This window comes from Annulohypoxylon maeteangense (assembly GCF_022496945.1).
Source record: "Annulohypoxylon maeteangense strain CBS 123835 unplaced genomic scaffold GGS22scaffold_1, whole genome shotgun sequence".
Classification (NCBI taxonomy): domain Eukaryota; kingdom Fungi; phylum Ascomycota; class Sordariomycetes; order Xylariales; family Hypoxylaceae; genus Annulohypoxylon; species Annulohypoxylon maeteangense.
The window spans coordinates 2,527,693-2,548,957 of NW_025953248.1; the positions used below are offsets into that span (position 1 = coordinate 2,527,693).

The 21,265-nt window shown below is 47.2% G+C and overlaps 8 protein-coding genes across 8 annotated transcripts; 5 read left to right on the top strand and 3 right to left on the bottom strand.

Annotated features, from left to right (window-relative positions):
* Positions 1 to 40: 40 nt before the first annotated feature.
* Positions 41 to 1,772, bottom strand: GGS22DRAFT_150273 (uncharacterized protein). Its single transcript, XM_047959287.1, has one exon. The coding sequence runs from the start codon at positions 1,158 to 1,160 to the stop codon at positions 117 to 119; it is 1,044 nt and encodes a 347-aa protein (XP_047824058.1). The 5' UTR covers positions 1,161 to 1,772; the 3' UTR covers positions 41 to 116.
* Positions 1,773 to 2,313: 541 nt separating this feature from the next.
* GGS22DRAFT_150275 (mitochondrial K+-H+ exchange-related-domain-containing protein) lies at positions 2,314 to 3,826 on the top strand. The gene is made up of 2 exons (XM_047959288.1): positions 2,314 to 2,968; positions 3,032 to 3,826. The coding sequence occupies exons 1-2, from the start codon at positions 2,532 to 2,534 to the stop codon at positions 3,435 to 3,437; spliced, it is 843 nt and encodes a 280-aa protein (XP_047824059.1). The 5' UTR covers positions 2,314 to 2,531; the 3' UTR covers positions 3,438 to 3,826.
* Positions 3,544 to 4,535, bottom strand: GGS22DRAFT_10146 (uncharacterized protein). Its single transcript, XM_047957690.1, has one exon. It carries the CDS (start codon positions 4,196 to 4,198, stop codon positions 3,650 to 3,652), a length of 549 nt encoding a protein of 182 aa, XP_047824060.1. The 5' UTR covers positions 4,199 to 4,535; the 3' UTR covers positions 3,544 to 3,649.
* A 1,513-nt stretch (positions 4,536 to 6,048) lies between these two features.
* GGS22DRAFT_150278 (uncharacterized protein) lies at positions 6,049 to 7,178 on the top strand. The gene is made up of 2 exons (XM_047959289.1): positions 6,049 to 6,784; positions 6,847 to 7,178. The coding sequence occupies exons 1-2, from the start codon at positions 6,169 to 6,171 to the stop codon at positions 6,951 to 6,953; spliced, it is 723 nt and encodes a 240-aa protein (XP_047824061.1). The 5' UTR covers positions 6,049 to 6,168; the 3' UTR covers positions 6,954 to 7,178.
* A 2,310-nt stretch (positions 7,179 to 9,488) lies between these two features.
* Positions 9,489 to 10,016, top strand: GGS22DRAFT_183573 (uncharacterized protein; the record flags this gene model as incomplete). The annotated part of the gene is made up of 2 exons (XM_047964107.1): positions 9,489 to 9,939; positions 9,994 to 10,016. The coding sequence occupies 2 exons, from the start codon at positions 9,489 to 9,491 to the stop codon at positions 10,014 to 10,016; spliced, it is 474 nt and encodes a 157-aa protein (XP_047824062.1).
* A 904-nt stretch (positions 10,017 to 10,920) lies between these two features.
* On the top strand, positions 10,921 to 12,615 carry GGS22DRAFT_150283 (uncharacterized protein). The gene has a single exon (XM_047959290.1). The coding sequence runs from the start codon at positions 11,127 to 11,129 to the stop codon at positions 12,345 to 12,347; it is 1,221 nt and encodes a 406-aa protein (XP_047824063.1). The 5' UTR covers positions 10,921 to 11,126; the 3' UTR covers positions 12,348 to 12,615.
* GGS22DRAFT_10212 (chitotriosidase-1) lies at positions 12,538 to 18,335 on the bottom strand. The gene is made up of 9 exons (XM_047957708.1): positions 17,858 to 18,335; positions 17,548 to 17,803; positions 17,066 to 17,497; positions 16,938 to 17,001; positions 13,893 to 16,890; positions 13,648 to 13,806; positions 13,346 to 13,569; positions 13,034 to 13,258; positions 12,538 to 12,962 (listed from the first exon to the last, which is right to left on the bottom strand). Exons 1-9 carry the CDS (start codon positions 18,228 to 18,230, stop codon positions 12,729 to 12,731), a joined length of 4,965 nt encoding a protein of 1,654 aa, XP_047824064.1. The 5' UTR covers positions 18,231 to 18,335; the 3' UTR covers positions 12,538 to 12,728.
* Positions 18,336 to 18,549: 214 nt separating this feature from the next.
* On the top strand, positions 18,550 to 20,787 carry GGS22DRAFT_10196 (uncharacterized protein). The gene is made up of 4 exons (XM_047957701.1): positions 18,550 to 18,979; positions 19,032 to 20,413; positions 20,510 to 20,606; positions 20,664 to 20,787. The coding sequence occupies exons 1-4, from the start codon at positions 18,831 to 18,833 to the stop codon at positions 20,737 to 20,739; spliced, it is 1,704 nt and encodes a 567-aa protein (XP_047824065.1). The 5' UTR covers positions 18,550 to 18,830; the 3' UTR covers positions 20,740 to 20,787.
* Positions 20,788 to 21,265: the final 478 nt, after the last annotated feature.

Here is a 21,265-nt window from a genome sequence, read left to right on the forward strand (position 1 = left end):
TGTCTAAAATCATTGATGTCTAAATATTCCAATTTTCATTGCTGCATATATCTTTTACGAGACGAGATGCCATAATCATATGTTTTAAGAAATATTTATTCATCTGCTCGTCTGAATTATTTTTCATGTACATTATCTATCCCACCGAGCTTCTCCGCAAGTCTGAACACATTGATAGTGAAATTCAGAATCCAGGCGATCAGCCCTACTAGCGTCAGCGCCGCGAGCCCCCTAGCCAAATGTAGAGATGCATCCTCCATTCCCTCCCAACTAGAATCTGTTGATAACCCATCGCCACTATGATACACCAATGCTTCAAACGCCAACGCCGTACTAGAGGACTTTAACACGATGAAAACAAGGTCTAGCAGTGTGAGCGAAATCTTTTGCGCCGGGGCTCGGAGTCCTAAAGGTTTCCCTGTGTACTCGTCCCAGGTCATATAAAGAATATAAGGGATAGCGACAACATCGATGACTATGGCAACGGTTGCCTGTGACGTCTCCGGAATATTTTCGACTGAAATTTCCGGATCCTGATTTCTCTGGAAGATATTACACGCAAGGGCAAGAGCCGCAATGGAAGTGATGAGGACTATTAGACGGAAAATGAGTGGTGCAATCGGGTGTCTCAGTACGAAGTTGGAAATTCGCATGAACCATGTTTGTTTCCTCGACCTCCCCTTAGTCTTAAGATCCAATGGGTGAAATGGACTCCGTACTGGCTGGTCGAGGCCCGGCATTTGCTGTTCCAAAGTCGCGTACGGTACCACCTCGAATTCATCATCAGCACGCCGGCCGTAGGAAGAGGATTGGATGAAATCTCTCCATCTCTCATATGGGTCTTCATTAGGTGCTCGGTAACCAAGCCCCATAATCACAGGTTCTGCCGTGCGTAAATGATCCCATCGTCGACCTGGCCTGTCGGCTCGTTTCCTTAGGAATACAGGGAGCTTGGATACACGGTCATGTTTTTCATCAACCCAGTCGACATAGCCATCTTTCGATACCCTCCTCCTTAACGGTCGGCTTCCCTTATTCTGCTCTGGGTGGACGCTTGGTCTAGGAGGCTTAAGATGTTTATCCTGCTTGGGTCCGTGTGCATCTTCGTCATATAGCTCTACCCAAGCAGGTACAGTAATCCTCAAAGGATTCCGGGTCATCTCAATGTTTGAAGCGACAAATTCATAGGGATGTGGGATTCTGGTAAGGATAAAGTTGAAAAAGGACCACGATCATCGATTGGACAGACTGGATTACTAGTCATCCTCTCATATAGCTAGGAGCTTTATGTCGTTCGGAACTCGGAAGAGGTGGGGGAATAGCGTTTGATAGAAAATCGCCACTAAGAGATACGTAGTGCTTTGCGCGTTCCCGTTGGCGCCGACTTTCACCAAACTTTCCAAATACCAACGCGTACCAGAATAGGAAATATGGAGGTAACAGAACAAAGCGCAGAGCCACCCAGGTAGTCAAGCAGAAGAAGATATAAACTATTACTTATTAATCGGTTGTAGAAGGAATAAAGCGATTCGAGGGCATAGAAAAGTCCAAGTAGGCGTGGGAGGATTATTTAAACAATGTCATATGAACAATACGACCCTCTCATGACGTGTTTTGACCGGAAGACAGGAACAACGAAGATGGAGAAACTTATGGAGACGAGAAAAGAAATACGAATGATATATAGTACACGGCGCAGAGAGCTTTTCGAGCGTACCATATAGGTAGGATGAGAATGGCAAGTTCGAATTATGTATGCTGGAGAAAGGATGACAAACTTTATGTGATCACAAAAGCGCAAGATAATTAAATTAAGTCAGCCCCAGCACTCCAGCAGATTGGGCGCGTTGGCCGGGGAGAGGTTCGTCTTGGCAGGGATATGTACATATCAAGATCATATGGTCGATAGATGGTCATAGCTTCTAAGCTAGGAAGGATCAATTTGTTTCGTTTCAAATGTGGGTCAATAATGTATATCTGTAACTAGTATTCAAATATTGGTGGCCACTGTGCTATTGTTCAGCCACAAAAAGTAAGTTCTTCACAACTTCGAATTTGTTATAATTATCTATATTTTTACTGTTATTATGTGATCCACCATCCATGGTATTGGATGTCTTATACAACGATCGTAAACGTTATCTCTACTCACCCACGTGGGTAGTGTTCATGTTCTGGTACCGCCACATGTAAACGTACGAACCCGGGGTATTTGCAGGATGTACCTAAGTAGCAGGCCATAAGGTTCGAAATACGCAACCTTGGAAGGCGCAAGCCACAGCACGATCCTAGTTCACATGCGTCACCAGCGCATCTTCATTTGCTACCCTAAGAATACTCTTCCGACAAGGGTATAAAAAAAAGCTACAATTTCAACGTCATACAATTAATCCATTGCTACCATACAACAACAATGATTTCGCTTGAAATTATCGAGAGATGAAGTAACAGGAGCTTTAGTACGACATAATTTCCCTAGCCTAGCTCAACTTGTCGCACTCGCGATCTAATATTCGCCGTCGACCGCAATAATGAGGTTCTTCCTCTTACCTATCTCGACCCGGCGAACGTTACTTTACTGCCAGAAGATCCAAGTCTTACCGAAAGACAAGCAAACTATAGTCGACAAGGCCGCCGTTCGTGCTGCAAAACTCTGGTCTGGTTGGGAGAAGAAGGAAGCTGGCTGGCAAAAGAAAGTTGTCGTCTATGGAAATTATCTACTGAGAAGAATTCATTTCGAAGAATGGGGTCTGAAATCGGTGCCTCCCTTGTCTACTAAACGAAGGGAAGAAGAAGTACTGGGAAAGGATAAGAACCTCCTTATTTACCCCGAGGATATCATCCCTACGAAACATGCTATAAATGTACTACGAGCGTTAGGCACAGACCGAGAGCCTCTGCATAGATCCAGATTAATATGGTGTCTTATTGGAATGCCTATCAGTGCGCCGTTCGCCCTTGTCCCGGTGTAAGTGTATTTGCCCTAAGTATGCATTCCATATGTATATCCTTTTGACAGTCGGTTCTCTAGAATACCCAACCTTCCTTTCTTCTACCTCATGTACAGAGCATGGTCTCATTGGCGCGCCCTTGCTGGTGGAAAACACATTCGATTCCTCTGCGATAATAATCTCCTGTCTTTGTCACCATCTCCAGCCCTCAACTCAATCTATACACCACTTTTCAACCGCGCTACCACCTCAAAGGAGTCGACGGCAGATATAGGAGAAACAAAGCCACTACCTGATAATAAATCGAAGATTTCCGATGAGGAGGCTCTACTCCTTTCGCAGGAGAATGGGCGGCAGCTTGTTAGGGCCCTAGAAATTCCGGAACTCGAAGTTGAGCTTGAGAGGGCGATATGGCAAGTCGAGGATGCGATCCAAAAGGAAAGAGAACAAAAGGCCAAACCTCCAGATACGACCAAGACGAAGTGATGAATTGGTAATAAAAAAACGACCACTCGTAATGTGTGATGACAGGACGGTGTTTAACGACGGTGGGGTCATGAGGATATAGAAGGGATACATGGACCTGGTATTGGGGATAGATAAACGGACCTGACTCTTCATTCTGTGGTGAAATTTACCTGGGGAGGTAAGTAACAGAAAAAAAAGTTATCCATTCGCATAAACAAGAGGTATGATTATCATGTCCGCCAAGCCTGAATTCTGCCGATTGCGACTATACGCAATGCCGATACAGTTCCAACAATACATAAAATCGCCATGATTATTATTAAACGCTTTGTCGTTGAAGAATGGAAAGGGTAATTCCTCTCTGGTGGCCATTCTTCCCGATATCTCCCATCAGCAAATGCTTGCTTCTCCATATCGATTTGCCGTATACTTGGTATGTCGTCCTGATATTTGCTCTCTGGGAGATACTCTGTACGAGAGTGACCGGGATGAGAACCATTTATTTGCTCTCTCGATATCATATTATCACCATCGTTATGTGTAGTTCGGGCGTGGCTTGCACTGGTGGAATCCCGAGAAGACATCGTCCTCCATGCGCGCGCAGCCTTCTGGCGCATCAACCTCTGCGTAGGACTCTGCTCGTGCTTTACGGTTCGGCTCTGTTCATCCCGCTTCTGTCGTCTCAGCGATGCCTTGGGATTTGACGGATTTAAAGGCGAAGAAGTATGTGGCATATACGATTGTTCTCTCGGGGGTATACCCCAAGGAGCTATTGCCATTTTCTCGGATCAGACGGGTGTATTAAAGGTAGTAGGATGTGAAGTTTCTAGCTTCGCTGCAGCTTTCCGGGAGGTGGATACCTATTCTTTGATATCCTAAACAAAGACCTTCAAAAATAAGAATGGACGAGTACTTCAAGACAGTGACATTCAATCGTTGTACCAGTCCGAGTTAGATTAAATTCTTCTCAAGATGTCTTATTCCCGCCTCCCTTGCGTCCATGTCGAAGCAATGGCGGTTCCCATCCAGACGGTACACCTTATACTATGGGAGAATAACAACAGCTGAATAAATTATGGCTTGAGGTGGAACTGGAATCTGTTGGTAATGAATCACATTGGTTGTTTAGCCGCTGCGCCGACATGACTTCACAACCTCTTTTACTTGCCTCTCTTGATATTTTGTTACCTAAGTACAACTTAACACAGTCCGTCAGACCTCCTATAATTCTTTGATGACTCGTAACACCACGATGACTGATCCACGTCCGTGAAACAACGCATCTTACTGGGCACATACTCGAAAAGGATAGATTTACTCTAGACTTTACGCAGGTGTTCACATAATATCTTGGTGAAGGTCTGCTTTTCCCCTAGCAGGATCTTTGGCGTGGATTGGTTCTTTCATACTACGCAAATACATATCACTTCGCAAAAGGATTATATATTCAAAACAACAACCTAATTGTTCTCATATCGATATCATTTCTAAAAAGCTCATCAATTAATGTTTTAATTAAGTGAATATTTACGATTTAGCTTGATCGTGTGACCAACAACCTTCACATGGCGATATAGACGATCTGGAAACGTCGTGACTCCATAAGTACTACCTAGTAGGTTGTTAGTTGTAAACTGCCTCATCCTATAACCAACAGCGATCATTCTAGCAGAACCATCGTGAATCCAATTCCGAAAATAGAACTCGTGAATATCGAAACGATAAGTCGTCAATCGTTTTTGATCCATTGATCTTCTCAAGGCCACCTCTGTCAATCCCAAGGCATAATTCAAGCAAATGTGCTAACATCGCGAGCAAAGTAGGCTTGCGAACATCAAGATCCTCAAGATCTCCCTATATTCCGACGATAGAACGAAGGTCTGGGGTCAGGTTGGCTAGGAGTAGTTGTAGAAAGTAAGAATGTTATGAGGGGTTCGTTATTAAGACACGACAATATAGTCTAACCTTTTGACATGGGTAATGTATAGGATGATTTCATTGGACGAAGCTTCGGGATGGCGATCTTGCGGTTTTGCAGTGTCAGAATACCCAGGCTCAGGAGGCAAACGGTCAGAGCACAATGCCCAGCCGGAAATGGTTTCTTAGCGTGATAGCAGCCCCTGTCTGCCATCCCATCAAGTCTAGATATTGCTATGATAAAGCTACGTATTGGAGCAGTGTGAAACAATACCCAAGAGATTTAACAAGATAAGCTCGTCTCTTGACAGTTACCCCAGATGGCACCATCCCAAGTCTGCTTTCTTTTTGTACAAGCGGCATGGTCTGGAGACAGAGCCGCCAACACGGCATCCGAGAGGATCAGGAGGCTTGGCGTTATCACCTCAGCAGCTCGGTGTTGCTCCGTCTTTTGCAGACGTACGCGGCATCTCATGCTAGCCGTCTTTTCGCAGCGGAGTACCGGCTGCCAAGCTGTGTGGGGTTTCAATAATCGAGTCAGAGTGGTGAAGCCATTATGAAGCCATTGTTAGGTAGAAAGAAGATATGCCATAAGGATTGGGAGGATATTGGTGTGATCGCCATCTCCCAGAAGGAAGATATAATGTGCCCATTTCCCAGGTAAAATATCCAATACACTCTTTCTCATCCAGGCAGATTGCTAGACATCCCTCGTTCACTATTTCGTACTTAATTTTTGAGCTGCGCTCCTTTGATTCTCATTCTCTCATTAATATCCCCGTTTGAAACGGTACATTTTTTGTAATTTACCTATTTTATTTACGAAGTCAAGATGAAGTTCACGTCAGGCCCCCTTTTCGCTACTTTGGCGTTGACCGCCTACCTTCCCAGCATCCTTGCTGCAGAAGGATTTGCCCCGAGCCAGCGCTCCATCGCCGTCTTCAGGCGTGGCGAGTTGGCTAACAATGCTACCGCCGCTGCCAACGGTACCGAGGTCGCTGATGCCGGTAAAGCCGAAGAGAACAAGGATGGAGAGAACGTTGACGAGAATGCCGAGGAGCAGCAGAATGCTGAGGAGCAACAAAAGGCTGAGGAGCAACAGAAGGCTGAGGAGGAGCAGAAACAAAATGAGAACCAGAACAACAACAAAAACAACAACAACAAGGATCTCCAGCAGGAGCTCGGCAATCTCGAGAACCTCAATGGAATCAACATTGACCCTAACAACCTAGAGGGCAGTCTCCAACAAAACATTGGGAACCTCATGCTCGGCCTCGGTATCTGCAACTTCAACATCGGTAGCATCGGTAACATCGGTGTTGGCAACCAGATTCAGCTCCTCCTCCAACTTCAACAGCTCCAGCAACTCCAGCAGCTCGGCCTCGTCAACTCTTTCTCCATTCAGCAACTCCTGCAACAGGAGCTTCTCCTCGGCCAGTTCAACCTCAGTAAGTACCCCCTTGGCGCTGAGCTCTCTCACTAAAGAGTTTTACTAACGATATCTACTTAGACATCTTCAAGCGAACCATCAGCGCAACCATCAAGCAGGCCGCTCGTGCGAACAAGCGCACTGTCATGACCAAGAGGGAGTGCAAGGCCAAGGGCAAGGGTAACTAAGATACCATGAGTCCAAGACACTCATCATTGTGAGGGATCGTCGGGTAGTATATGTCGAGTATATGTTGAATATACTCCAGGGATAATAGGTCATCATTAGGAGTTTGTCGAGGACTGCAATTTGCAGTCTGCTGGTCATTGTAATCTAGGCATACCTACCAATGAAAGCTCTTCCGCACTGGGGGCAGCACAGGTAGAAAAATCAACGGGTCATCTTGTCAACAATACCTAGTCTTGAAATGATTTTCTCTTTTGGGATAATGTAATGACCGTGCTTTCTCGATGTGACTCTTTGTTAGGATGGTCTTAAGGTTGAGATGAAGCTATGACATTGACTTAACAGTTACATCGTCTTCTAAGATACCTCCACTTATTAGACTAAGCGAGATGCATGCTAGTTGCGTGCCCTGTGGGTTACCTGTAATGAGGTTAGATCGATTTGTTTCTAAGTCTAGAGGAAACAAGTTGCGATGGAGTCTATTTCGCGCAAACTTACCTACCTACCTACCTACCTACCTACCTACCTACAGATGTGAATCATCTACCCGCAGTGTTAATCATAGTACCTCATTCTCTTACCGCCATAAGGGTCACTGCATGATGACTCGGATAGCCACATCTAGTAACAGATCAAGTGAGACCAACAAACAAGTTTGTTTAAGCCGAATATGATCGGACGAACTCAGATTCTATTGGAATATCACGCTCGGATGCATCGACTTCCAGAGTGACTATAGGTAGGGACGACTTAAGCTTATCGACGATACTCAATCAAGGAATATAGTCATGCCCAAGGTCTGTGTGTGTCGCATCTGTAACACATCCGATATCTAGGAACGGCAATTTGGGGTACATGCGAAACCCCGGGTTGGCAATCGGATGGATCCAGTCTAGGCTTTGCTAGTTGCCGTGCTGGGAGATCTCTCAAAAGTGACAGAGACCCTTGTTGATCCGGGGTCCGGTTGAGTATTGGAAGCCGTCAAAATGAGGAATAAGACGACATGATTGGCTGCTTAGCCTATTCACTATTGTAGAGATGACAGAAAGGGCCGTGCTGAGATCATATCCCTTCCGAATATCTGAGCGGATGATGTGTAGGAGATCCTGAATATCCTTAATAATTGAGCTGAAAGATGGGAGAAAATCTTTGTTTACGGGTCTGTCGAATTCAAGAACCCGAACCCATTTCCACCTACGTAATGGGCGTTGCCGATTAGCCGTCGTCTTCCGGGGGCTTGATATCTTGCATTTGACCCCTGTACAGTTAAGACTTTGCCAAGAGGTAGACGGCGCTTTGGCCACAAAGACCTCTCAAATTCAACTCTATGGCGACATAATTAGATAGTGCCTATACTAAGTGTACCTGGTAGTTATAGTCTATGTTCAGAATGTGCCGCGTAGGCGTGGTTGGGAGGTCAGATCATGTTAGTCATTATAGGAAACGTCTCTTCTTCTTCCTATGCCATTAGGTTATGCCATATCCCGTTTGGTGGCACGAATAAACGCTACAAAACAGCATGGCAACCCCGGACGGCGATCAAGCGAGTCGATAGACTAGCCTGATGTAACAAAGCCAAAGAGGCACATAACGTACCATGGAAACTCCCATAGCAAGTAAGGTATATCCTGAGATATAGTACATGCCAGGCTCTGGCATAGTCAGATCCCGTTCCACTAACGTTATTTAGACTACTACAACCCTTGAGATGAGCTTTTGATCACCGCTATGGCCTCGGGCCAAAGGTCTTCCGTGCGTGATCAGTGCCACCCTGATAGCTTACCCCGTTCTAGGGACGGCAGAGACTGGCATGAGATGAGCCGCGATGGGGCCTTTTTGGTCCCTTTGCCTCTTTTCTTGGTACTCTACCGTGCAGCGGTGCATCCAGGGGTCCTCAGCTATTGGCGTTTGCCTCCGCGCGAGGTCATAGTCACTAGGTCGTCGCCATGGATATCTCTGCCAAGATATTCCAGCCTGAGGTTAAGCATCTCCCTTCCCGATATGCCCCTGGACACGGCTCGTTTTACCATCTAGACATCCGCCTAATGGTACCTACCTCCTGACACGCACCGGATCTCTCCTTCAACCACGTTCCGGATTATTATTGTCCTCTGAAAATCTTGGCGTTGTTTCTAGGACTCATGCCATCCGATCAATATGTCTTGCCATTCGATATATAAGATGAGGTTCACTTCGTCAAATATGTCTCTTTTTTTTAACCATTCCACTCACCAATCCAAAGACATCTTCAGATCTTCCAACCCATTCTTTCATTCATTTCTACAGAGGTAAGCTCCTGGCTTCTATCTACAGCCTCACCTGACAATCTCAGCTAACATTGAAACAGCTGTGCTCGTTGTTCGCTTCACTCTTTACATATATACACTCATTAGAACTGTCGAGGTAAGCTGAACAGTGGCAACTGGACCCGAACCAGTACCATCATCAACAGCATCACTAACTGATTCACATAGCTGTGCTCATATTATATTCTAATCTTTTAATTAATTACCACTCTCTCTACACCAATTTTCAAAATGAAGGCCTCTACCATCTTCGTCAGCGCTCTTGCCGCTTTCGCCACTGCTGCCCCTACCAGCACTATCCCTGAGAAGCGTGTCAACCTTGACCTTGGCTCTTTCAACAACTTCGGCTTCAACAACCAGGACCTCCAGTACCTGCTCGCCATCAACGGCTTCAACCTCCAGGCCTTTGCCCAGCTTTCCGCCTTCAACAACCTCAACATCGGTGGCTTCCAGAACCTGTTCGTCGGCAACAACTTCGACATCAACGCCCTTCTCCAGCTCCAGCAGATTGCTCTCCTCTCTCAGCTCGGTGGTCTCGGTGTCTTCGGCAACTTCGACCTCAGCGCTCTTCAGCTCAACGTTTTCGACCTTGGTCTCCTTGGCGGCATCGGCGGCTTCGATGTCTCTTCTCTCATCCAACAGAGCCTTGTTCCTCAGCTTCAAACTGTCATCCAACAGACCCGTGAGTAATCCCACTGATCCACAGAAACATCTCCGAAGCTAACCCACATCATAGAAATAAACACTGTTGTCCTATAAACGATCCTATGATCTACCGGCACACATTTCATTCCAAGGCTACTGTTTAATGGAGTGAGTATGTCTACCACACAAGGACACGACTTAATACGGGGATGATTGAGAAAAGGGGCAGATTGGGACATATCCCTGTATTTTTTATTTCTATATGGACTGCCGTTGTTTCCTCGCCGGCCAGATAATAATTCGGATTCATTGGGGCTCGTCTCGATAATTCTACCTACAGATGCTTTAAGCCGGTTGCGGGTCTTCGGTCAGAGTGGAAGGGGGGAACACAAGCATAGCAACGGGTAGAGTGAATGAGAATGGGATTCATTGGGTTTTCTGGAGATGATTCTTATCAAATTTACCTCTCATTGGGATAATTCTATTGGTCTTAAACTACTACTTCGCGTCTTCTTCCATCTTTTTGTGACTTTTACTTTCATTTCTGATAATCGCTAGACTTTCCTACTAACATTCTATTAGCATTCAAACTCATGGGAGTATTAAAATAGTTTGAACATGCTAAGTGATAGGAATGAATTTTGCCCGCGTTTGATCGCTTGGTTGTGAAACTTCGGATACGCACATCAGACATAAAACAACAAACTCTTAATCCAACTAGAGATATCATGCGATGCGCATGTCAAAATCTGATGATAACACAAGTTATTGATCCATTAGGATTTTAATATTATTTCAAGTTCTGCTGCTTTTCTCTTACGCAAGACTTTATAAAGGATTAGTGACTATTAGAACCAGCGACAAACGTAGAACAGGGGTGTCCATTTTAGGGCTAATTGAAATCGGGAGCTAGATGTTTAGTTAATGGGGCTACCCGATGTAGTGGGGTTGTTGACCCTAACCGCCTCCGGGTTGTCGGGACAGGTACCTGGCTAGTGCTAGAGAAGTTTGTATTCGACCTATGTCTACAATTATCTGTTGCATCGATTGTGTAGGTACAAACCACATATGTAGCTTATGCAGTTTCAATCAAGATAATAACACATAGAAAATTGAACACTCGTTCGTGTCTCTATGAAGATTATTATCGTTTAATTCTGCATCTCACCCTCACAACTTCCCTATCATTCTAGATAACGGCTGTCGCATACTATCCATCTTATCATGGAAAATCTCATCAAATCATCCATACGGGTACAGCGTCAAATAGATAATGTCGAGGACCTCAGCAAATCGTTTCCCGACCTAGAGGCGTTAGCCTTGTCCAACCCATCATCGATCACAGATGAGGACAAGCGACGTGTCCTCGACTTCCCGGAGTCCGAGATGCAAGCCACAAACATCGCAGCCACCACCTCGCTATCGAAAAAGGCGCTGCTGCAGCAGGCGGCGGAATTGCCAGATCTTCTCACCCAGGCCGAAGTGGATCTACTGAAGAACCGCTACTGGCTCGATCTCAGCCGGGCTGAATCGGGGGCTCGTTCGAAGGCTGGAGCGGCACTAGTCGCCGTCTCCCAGGCACACTTCGATGATATCACATCACGGCTAAGCAAGATGCGAGAACCGCTGTACGAGGAGAATGAAGGCCAGGCTATCGCGAACGCCGAGGACCAAGCCTTGCAGCGGCTAATCGCATTCGCGATGGGGCCGCAAGATGCTGCACAGGCCGTACTTGCTAAGGCGAGACCATGGGTGAGGAAGCTATGGGATGAGATAAAAGATGAGCCCCAGAGAAGGTGGGGTTACCCCGTCTTCGTCGAGCCGGGCTACGAGCAGATGGATGATTACCTTTCCCGCAGAGACGCGGTGCTGTTCCATGCCAGAGGAGCGATTTGCTGTGGGGATACGATGGGTGCGAGATGGAAGCTGCAAAAAATGGATTGGCCTGTCGTCGGAAAGAAGAGGGCTGAGACAACTGAGGCTTTGGAGGCCAGATTCGATTCGTTGAGGGAATCATTTAAGTCCGTTGTCGATCGTGCGCCCAAAAAGCAAAGAGTCAGCCACGAGACGGAAACGCGGAATGGCGGGCTGGAAGATGGTATACTTGATAATGTATTCTTGGTCATTGACCGGGAATCAATCGACACTGTCATGTCGGATACGGGCTTTGTGGATGACATGTGGGTTTGGGCTATAGATCCGGACTTTGAAAATGCCACGAAGGAGGGAGCTCAGGAAGAATTCAGGGGATATATGCGGGTCCGTCTTCAACAGCTAGTCAATAACTTCTTTGAGCAACGGTATTTCCACGCCGAGGAGCAGCCATTGTCTAGCTTATGGAAAGCCGCTACGACAAGTAAGAATAGGGCGTTTGTGTCTGTTAAAGAAGATGAGGCTGATCTCTGGACTGGTAATAGAAGTATTGGGAGTGGCTTGAGACCATGAAAAATGGGCGAAATGAGTTATTATTTGTTCTAGCAGATATCATATCCATGGGTGCCGTTGACGAAATACTAATTCGATGAAGCTGTCAACAATGTGCTGTACAAACTTAAGATTAAAAATCACGTTCTAATGAGCCACAAGGAAATCATGAATGGCGTACGAATACTGCTGGGAAGGTTGGGAAGGTTCGAGGGACATGGTGGGGGTATTCAGGAACCCCACCACCCCGAAAACCAGGGCTTATCTAGATCTTTTTCAACAATACAACATTTGATCATTCTATCCCCTCCATCTGTTTTGGCATAATATACGGAATGATAAAATATCATCGATATTTCAATATTATCTACATATAATATTGCCTCTCAGTATGAAAGTTCATTAAAAATGCAACTCATTCTGTATTCGGTTTCTCATCCTCCCCACAGCTGCTAAGACGTCGAGAGCTAATTGTTGGTTGGGATGGCCATTCTGTGCTAGCGGCGTGTAAGTGTTCACAAGGCTATTCAACCGACTGGTTACATAACGCTGCACGAAATTCGTGACTCGGATCTCCCACTGCGGTTGGAACTCATCAATGAGATCTGCGAGCCGTTCTGGTCGATTTGGAAATGTCTATCATAATCACATACATCAGAACCATTCAATCAAAGTTAGGGAATTCGGGATGAGGTGCATAAACGTACCCTACCATATAAGTCGTCAAACTGTGCTAGAGCTTCCCGTCTACCATCAAAGACCTGCTGTCTATTTGACTGGATGGCCCTAAGATAGTTCATGACGCCAAAGACGGCTCTTAACGCCGAGAATGCCGCCTGCGCTGTCCCTTGGCTCGGTAGTCGCATCCATGCATCCCACTGATCATCAGATGTCGGGAGACCTTGAGTTGTGTACATGCGTCCCTTGAGGATCTATCCAGGTATATCAGAATCAGATACCACATTATCTCTGGGATAAAATTCCCCGATTTCTCAATTTCGAATTGAAAAGCAGCTTACATTCAAGTTTCTTTCTAAATTGACCATCGGCGACGGGTTATTAGTAGACCCCATCGCATCTGCTACGTCGCCGGCGGCCGACCCTGGTGGAGGATTTGGCTCAACGTTTTGTGGTACCCAGGTACGATAATCGGCAGCAAAGTAATTTAATAGGTTGGTGAAATCGAACAGAGGCCGTTGGGTTCGATACGTGCCACCTTGACCATCGGCTAGATCAATCTCTCCTGAGTAATAAGAGGGGGAAGATGTCAGCAAAACAAGTTCGAATCATGTCCAGATTTACTAAAGCATTTACAACTTACCACTTTGGGCAAAGTTGGCAAAATTGGTCGGAAAAATGGTCCGGTCATCTGGATGATCAGAGTCGATGCCGTCCCAGTTTAGACCCTGAACGCCATTCGCTGTGATGGACGTGTCTTCACAGTCGCCGGGATTCAGGAGAGAATAACGTTCGTTCCGCCCTGTATACGATCAGCCGCAAGAACCATATTATGGGAGAGAGAAGAGGATCAGAAAAAGTTGGAGTTAGAGGGAACTTGATTATTACCTGTTTCATGATCTAGTGCATCACCATTATCTCCCGCTGGGTAGGTTGGTGTGACGAATTCGAACGCGTTTGTATTTCCATTCGGGTTCTCTGGATACTCATAAATACGGTAAGTTTCTGAGCTTCCGGAACTTGGACCGGCGCGTGGCTCTATTTTTGCAAACTTTTGCTTCTCTCGCTCACTCAGTGGCTCTAGATACTCGCGCTTGAATTTGAACGGCGGACTAGGTTCTTCGAGGCTTGTATCATTGGCACTGATGTTATAGAAACAGACAAGCTGGCCTGTGTAAGAACCACCAGAGCATGATATAAAGTCACTGATACCAAATACGGGGTAGCCACTGATATGTGGTACTTCTCGGGTCGATGGCTCGTCTCCGCCAGACAGTACGACGCGCGGATTCGGCTGGCTTCCGATCCCGTGAGTAACGCCATCATCCCAACCGTCCATTACTGTACCGACCTGAATTACATCGGAAGAGCCTTGCTGGGGCGCGTCAAGGATGCCAGCTTCTCCGGTCCCCGTATTGCCAATCACACGAATAGCATGCGGAGTTCGAGAAGTGAATCGAGCGCCGGCATCTTGGAGAGAGGTCTGGTACCCGAATATCTTCATATTCATGGTCGTTTCTACGTTCAGGTTTATCGCGAAGACGGTATTGAAGTCCGCTGTATCTGTCTTAACGAATCCGTCGGCTGCATCGCTAATGGTATCCCCGAGGATATCACCGTCGAATGTGGCGAGGCCGGGCGGTGCGTGTGTTTTCATGGTCTTCGACGAACCCGCTTCGAAGCTCACCGCAAATTTACCATCAATCTCACCAGATCCGATGATAGAAATCTCCGGGTTCAGTTCCGGCGAGAACGACACGATACCGGGGTGGGATGCTTGAAACTTTGTGATTGGGCTAGGGAACAAGTTTCTTTGAGCACCGGCGCCGCTGTTGATGTCCAAGATACCCTTGCCATCAAACTCGAGTTGTCCGGACATATAAATATCGGAATCAAAGTAGCCGTAAGCTTCCTCTAGAGCGAAAGGCTGTATAGTTCCCACCAGAGTAAACCCAAATCTCATGGTGTTTCGTATAGACCCAGCAAGATTTACCTTTAGGAACCCATCCGGACCGTTACAACCCTTATCGGATCCATCATCTCCAAGGATAAGGGTGTTGAAGTGATCTGTATTCAGTTTGGCCGGCGTATCTGGGAATTGGCCTCGAATCTGATCAAGGATAGTCTTCCAGACAGAGCTGATTTTACTCCAGAATCTGGGTTCCACACCCCGTTTCTGATGTGCGGCTTGGACGACATCATGATAATATTTATGATTATCAGAATAGTCAACTCGAAAGTAAATATCTCCCACGTCTCGCCTTACATTCGAGAAGTTGTAACTGTATTCTAGCTCCCAGACTTTAGCGTTGGGTGGGACTCGCTTGCTGAGATGACTTGGGATAGTAAGATTGGACTCTCTTACTGAGTGCGCAACTGACCATTGAGCGAAACCCATATCATCTGGCATACGAAGGATAGTCCCCTTTATACCGTTCTCATGCATGGCATCACAGTTATTATCAACAGAATCGACCATGCAAACGAAATGAGCCACTTGTGGCTCTTGGCCGTCATGGACTCCACGGCTAATAAATTCCACGTGTGAACCATCACGACGGTTTAGGCTGTTCACTGCCGAAGGCGGTCCATCTATAACGACGAAGAAGAAAGCGTTTGGATTCGGGTTTTCACCGACTAGTGACGGATTGTAATTGAGATTTTGTTGATCGAATGCTGGCAGGTAGCCGGTCGGCGGCAACGTAGGAAATAAGTTGTCAAGAGATGCCGGGAGGAAAGGGTTTAGATCTTTGGGTGTGTTGCAGCACAGTACCTTTTGGCGATGGTTGAAAATCTCGCCGGTGCAGGACGATTGGTCTTTCCCGAAAACATCCAAGCCGACCTCAACGTCCGTCGCTGAGCACTCGTTATCGTCGCAGGTACCCTTGCCAACCCAATGACAGTTTTCGAATGGGTAAGGGCAACAGAAATGCTGATCACAGCTTGAGAAAAAGCTATATTTCTTCCGCGTGCTAACAGAATACTGCCGATCGGATGGACAGTCGCTACAGTCATCCAGCCAACCACACTTGTCGGTGTAGCTCGACCAGGTGTTACTCACGCAACAGAAAGCCTGTTGTCCAGGCCTTAAACAGCTTTCACTGCCGTGGCGCGAGTGTGCAAGCGTGACCTCGCCTTCGTGGCATTGGCCATGGCACGACCCAGATCCTCGCCATTCGCACTGCTGGGGCATGGCATCTGTTGGACATAATATATACTTGGATTTTTTACCCCCGCAAGTATCCGGGAACTTGCCGTTGGGGGCAGTCGAAAACCCGCTGGGCGGGTTATAGGGTTCGTTTTCACAGTCGCTCACTTTGCAAGCCTGCCCATTTACCGAAGACCAGTGATCACCGTCTGACACTGCTGTACGCTTGAGATTTTCTGCGAAAGATGGAAGCGGCTCGCCGATCAAACCCTCGAGTGCGGAGAATTCGTCATCGTCTTGATCTACACTCCAGATCATGACACCACCTAAACCTACCTCGTTGGCCCAGTCGACCTTTTGTTTGAGGGTCTTAGCATCATCGTAACTGATCCATTGGTCGTTCTTGTCGCCGTATACTATGTAATTGGCTGCGGCATCTTCATCATAGACGACTTTGGGTTTGTGTTCACTGATGATATCCTGAATCTCGAAGTACGCGAGCGTCCCTGCGGATTTGGTGCATGAGCCCTCGTCCGCTGGGCCCTTGAACTGACAGCCGGGTGTACTGCATTTGCTGTCCTTGAGCTGAAAAGACCGGCCGTAAAACCCAATTCCAAGAACGACCTTCCCGGGAGGTACGTTATTTCGCCAAAGTAGGTCTGCCGCCAGCTTAATCTCCGTCAAATTTGTATGGCTCTGCACAATTGACCCGATGGGATTGTGCTCGTCCCATACTCCCTATGGAAAAATTAGCAATAACCATCATATCTCTTGGCGTCACTTACATGAAGGTCGTAGGACATCATGTTTGCCCAGTCTGCATATTCAAGGAGACCTGGAACATCGAACCTTCATCACGTAATGTTAGCGATGCTCGGTTATTTCTCCTCTTTAAACACTCCCTAAAACATACCATCTTAAATACCAATATGATGTTGGAATTGTGAAGGTTAACCCATAGTCTCCCCTCGCGGATGCTTGGAAAGTCTTTCGAAGCGTCTCGAGAAGCTTGACGAAGTTGGCGATATCATCTTCTTCTAAACCACCTCGGTCTGGAGCACCTGGATATTCCCAATCGAGATCAACTCCATCAAACCCATAGCGTATCATAAAGCCGACTAAGTTATCAGCGAACTTCTGACGCTTACTGGCGTCGGCGGCGATTTCGGGGAATAGGGGTTGTGTCGCAGTCTCGTTATCCGAGAAGGTCCATCCGCCAATGGAGACGAAGACTTCAAGCTGCGAGTTACGAGATTTCAAATTCTTAATATCAGTTGTCTGCGCAAACAGCCCCGCCGGTGTCTCAGAGTCCATCGCAGTGACCTGAAGCGAGTCTGGGTCGATACTAGAGGGAAGTTAGAAGAGGAATATCGACTCTGATCTGATGGTTCTTACTATGCGAATGCAAAATTCACATGCGTCAAGCCCTCTGTTGGAATAGCACTCGGCGGAAATTCTCGGCACTCCCTTCTAGCGGACCATGCTTCATAGTATCCTATGATTCTGTTGTTTAGGACAGTGATTCCACTCCCTCCGGGTGGGACAGGAGGATCCACGACGCAGTTAGACTGGCAGCCCTCTTGACAGAACTCGGGTGTACTGCCACAGAACCCATATTCACTACAGCATACATTCAACGGGCACTTCTTGTCTGGTTTAAGTTTAAGCGAGGGATATAGTGTTATTCCGTTAAAGGTGAACTCACCTGGGGGATCGGCATACTGCCCGCATTCGGGTTTTGCATCACACTGGGAATCACAATCATCTCCGCAAAATGTTGGGCCAAAGCCGCAAACGCCGGTATCACCGCCAAAGAAAGAGCCACAGCATGCGTAGGTTTTGCACGGTGTGCCTTTCTTACAAGAATAGTTGCCTCCGTCTCTCTTCGCGATCTGAGTCACATTGCGCAAAGCGTTTACCTCGGCCTCTGTGTCGATGGCGAGTACCTCACTCCTCGTAAGGATTCTTGGTTCACCGAAGTCGTGCTCATTTATATAGTTCTTTTGGATAACGTAGTACAAGAAGACAGAGAGTGAAAGTATCATCAGGGTTGACCTGACCTTGCCGTGGAGTGCCATATGGAAAGGTAAGGGTTAAGGAAGTCTGAGTTGATACAAGAGCCAGGATTGAAAATGCGCAAGACTTGGAACCAAACTGACGGCTGATTCCCATGAGCGTCGGGTTGTTGGAGAAACTTGTAAGGAACAAGAGGCGTTGATGATCTGACCAGGCTACACTGTAGGTGATCCAGCATCGACCAACACCCTCTTACCGGGCGTCAAGATTACATGCTACAGGCAATTCTAGACCTTGATTTTAAGATGAGTATCTCTCGCTTATTCTGGTGGCGGTCATTTACCAAAGCCTTAATATATTTTTGCCCAATGGAAGCAATGAAATCCTACACCGGGCTTGAGCAACGGTTTCTATACCACTACGCTGACCAACCAGTTCTTGGGATACTTTCTCGCGATATCAATCATACCTCTTGGCCCTTTGCGGCTGACCACCCACCTGCAGGATCTACGATCGCATGATCCTGTATAGCTATAGATACTGTGTAACATGTGTAACTAAATCCCCGCCCTTCTTATTTCTAGGGGTTTGGTTAGTAGTTTCCGAGGACTTCCTGATGATAACCTCGTCGGTATAATCCATCCTCTTCAATATCGATCATCATGTCTTCGCGGCCCCTAACTTTCCTCTACGCAAGCAGTTGTCTACTTCTAGGGACTACACATGGACAGGTTTTCGTTGGGACTAATCGTTCAGAAACCGAGTTTCCATATTTGATACAACCGCCTGATGGTATATCAGGTAATTGCAAGTAGGTACCCATCACCCTATCAAGCGATAGCCATGATTCTAAGGAGTTCTAGCTCGACGTTTGCGTCTGAGGTTACCTGCGACGTGAACCTCCCCGTCATTGCCTCTGGAGGGTACTTCCCTAGCAATGATGACTTGACTAATCTATGTAACCTGGACTGTCTTCGATCGCTCGAGTCTTTCCGCAGCACTCAAGAGCAATCATGTGCAGCAGATGTGATGGTCGTTTCAGGCTTCACCTATAATGTGACTACCACAACGGATACTTTACTATGGACCTATAACTTCACCTGCCGTCGCGACCCGACCTCGGGAGACTTCTGTGCGCCTATATTTGATGCATGGGCCAATGGAGATACGTCGAAAGATTCGTGTTCGGACTGTATTCTCGGGGTCTACCAAGTACAGCTTAGCAATTTCTTGGGATATGATGACAATCATGCGTCCGCCTTTTCCTCCTTGACGGTATCATGCCAAGCTACCGGCTACCCGTTGACGTCTCCGCCGCCAAACTACATCACGGAGACGGGCACTCCAACAACAACCACTGTAGCATCGCCAACGGCTTCGAAAGCGTGCGCTAGCACTTATACCGTGCAGGACGGAGACGACTGTCACTCGATTAGTCAAACGGAAGGCATTTCGACAAGCGAGATGCTATATCTCAACAATCTACAAGCCGGGTGCACGGATTTCCCCGGACCAGGTACTTCGCTATGCATGCCACACACATGCGAAGTCTACACCGTCCAACCCAATGACACATGCTGGGGCATAGTCGAATCCCATGACTACTCTTTCACGATATCACAACTAGTATCATGGAACATCGACATCAGCAGGGGCTGCGACAACCTCGAACTCCTCAGCGGCATCCAAATCTGCGTAAGCTACCCGGGCTCCATCCCAGAAATAACCGCCACGGCGCCCGCATCGACAGCCACCCTAGCCCCTATCCCAACCGACGTCGTCGACGGCACAAACACGCGGTGCGGGAAGTACTACCGTGTGCGCGCAGGCGACATCTGCGAGAGCGTAACCCAAATCGCCGGGATCTCGCTGGCGGACTTCTACTTCCTCAACCCGGAGGTCAACAGCACGACGTGCGCCAACCTTCTCCTCGGGTACAGCTACTGCGTCCAGGCCGTCGGCGACATCGCCACGTACCCCGGGTACGGCGGTTCGCCTACCAACCCATGTGTAGGCGGCACCAAGGCCCCCGACACGAGCTGCTATGCTACGACGTACGCGACGGCGGACCCGTGGACATTTCCCGTCGTGAATACGACTTCGGGGGGTGCGACGACGAGTAATTATACTTCCTTGCCGGTGGAGACGGTGGCGCCGTTCCCGACTTCGGGACATGCGAATCCGACGCCTGTGCCCCATCAGAGTGGGATGGTGGATGGGTGTGCGAGGTTTTATTATGTTGTTGGTATGTTGTCCCTGTGTCTACTACGCACTTAACTACCTAGGTAAGTATACACTTGCATCGTGTGGATGAGCTGACCAGTGGCGTCGGACGCGTTAGCAAATGACGGCTGTCTGGACATCGCGAACCGCTGGGGGGTCCCGTTGGATACCCTCTATGCTTGGAACCCTGACCTCCATACGGACTGTACTGGATTGTAAGATCTCGTGACTCTGGTGATTGTAAATTGAGTTTTGTGTTAATGTTTGTGTAGACAGCTTGGTACTTATATCTGTGTTGGGCTTGGTGATGGGGCTGGCTCTTCTGTGGTCACGGCGACGCCTACGTGAACGGGTTGTTCTAGATGCCTTAGGTAGGTATCTGATAGGTAAGTTTATGGTGAATGGAACTTGTTATATATAAATAATAATATAAAATGTTCTTCTTAACTGTCCGCGGATGTTGGATGTGAGGTCACTGTATTATATAATCGGACTTTGCGGCCTTCGATCTGAAAATCATCCTCTTTGGGTAATATGATGTTTCCCGAATCTTGTCTCATTCTGGGATTATCGGGGGTAAACGATTGGTGTTGAGAGAAATTTTCAAACGCTCCAGAGTCCGGGCATAAATCCTTCATAAGAACGTTATAAAATAAATTGAATTGACGGTTTATGAAATGGGTCACCGTCGTTCGTATCACTCTAATCTCACCCAATCCAACAGCTCGGGGATATGTAGATGAAGTAAGCGTCGATTCATACCCCCATCCCCATCCCCGTTCCCGTCCCCGTCATCGAGTGGCGTGTTTGATCACTGCTGCAGCTTGCCTCATTGCTCTAATAAATAGGAAACTCTCTTAATATATCATATAGT

Coding starts and splice junctions, on each gene's coding strand:
- GGS22DRAFT_150283 (XM_047959290.1), top strand. CDS start 11,127: ATGGAAAATCTCATCAAATCATCCATACGGGTACAGCGTCAAATAGAT.
- GGS22DRAFT_150275 (XM_047959288.1), top strand. CDS start 2,532: ATGAGGTTCTTCCTCTTACCTATCTCGACCCGGCGAACGTTACTTTAC. Junction 2,969..3,031: donor CCGTTCGCCCTTGTCCCGGT/GTAAGTGTATTT, acceptor TCGGTTCTCTAG/AATACCCAACCTTCCTTTCT.
- GGS22DRAFT_10212 (XM_047957708.1), bottom strand. CDS start 18,230: ATGGCACTCCACGGCAAGGTCAGGTCAACCCTGATGATACTTTCACTC. Junction 17,498..17,547: donor GTGAATTTTGCATTCGCATA/GTAAGAACCATC, acceptor ACTTCCCTCTAG/TATCGACCCAGACTCGCTTC. Junction 13,259..13,345: donor ATTTAGAAAGAAACTTGAAT/GTAAGCTGCTTT, acceptor ATACCTGGATAG/ATCCTCAAGGGACGCATGTA.
- GGS22DRAFT_150273 (XM_047959287.1), bottom strand. CDS start 1,160: ATGACCCGGAATCCTTTGAGGATTACTGTACCTGCTTGGGTAGAGCTA.
- GGS22DRAFT_150278 (XM_047959289.1), top strand. CDS start 6,169: ATGAAGTTCACGTCAGGCCCCCTTTTCGCTACTTTGGCGTTGACCGCC. Junction 6,785..6,846: donor CCTCGGCCAGTTCAACCTCA/GTAAGTACCCCC, acceptor ATATCTACTTAG/ACATCTTCAAGCGAACCATC.
- GGS22DRAFT_10196 (XM_047957701.1), top strand. CDS start 18,831: ATGTCTTCGCGGCCCCTAACTTTCCTCTACGCAAGCAGTTGTCTACTT. Junction 20,414..20,509: donor GAGGTTTTATTATGTTGTTG/GTATGTTGTCCC, acceptor CGGACGCGTTAG/CAAATGACGGCTGTCTGGAC. Junction 20,607..20,663: donor CATACGGACTGTACTGGATT/GTAAGATCTCGT, acceptor ATGTTTGTGTAG/ACAGCTTGGTACTTATATCT.
- GGS22DRAFT_10146 (XM_047957690.1), bottom strand. CDS start 4,198: ATGGCAATAGCTCCTTGGGGTATACCCCCGAGAGAACAATCGTATATG.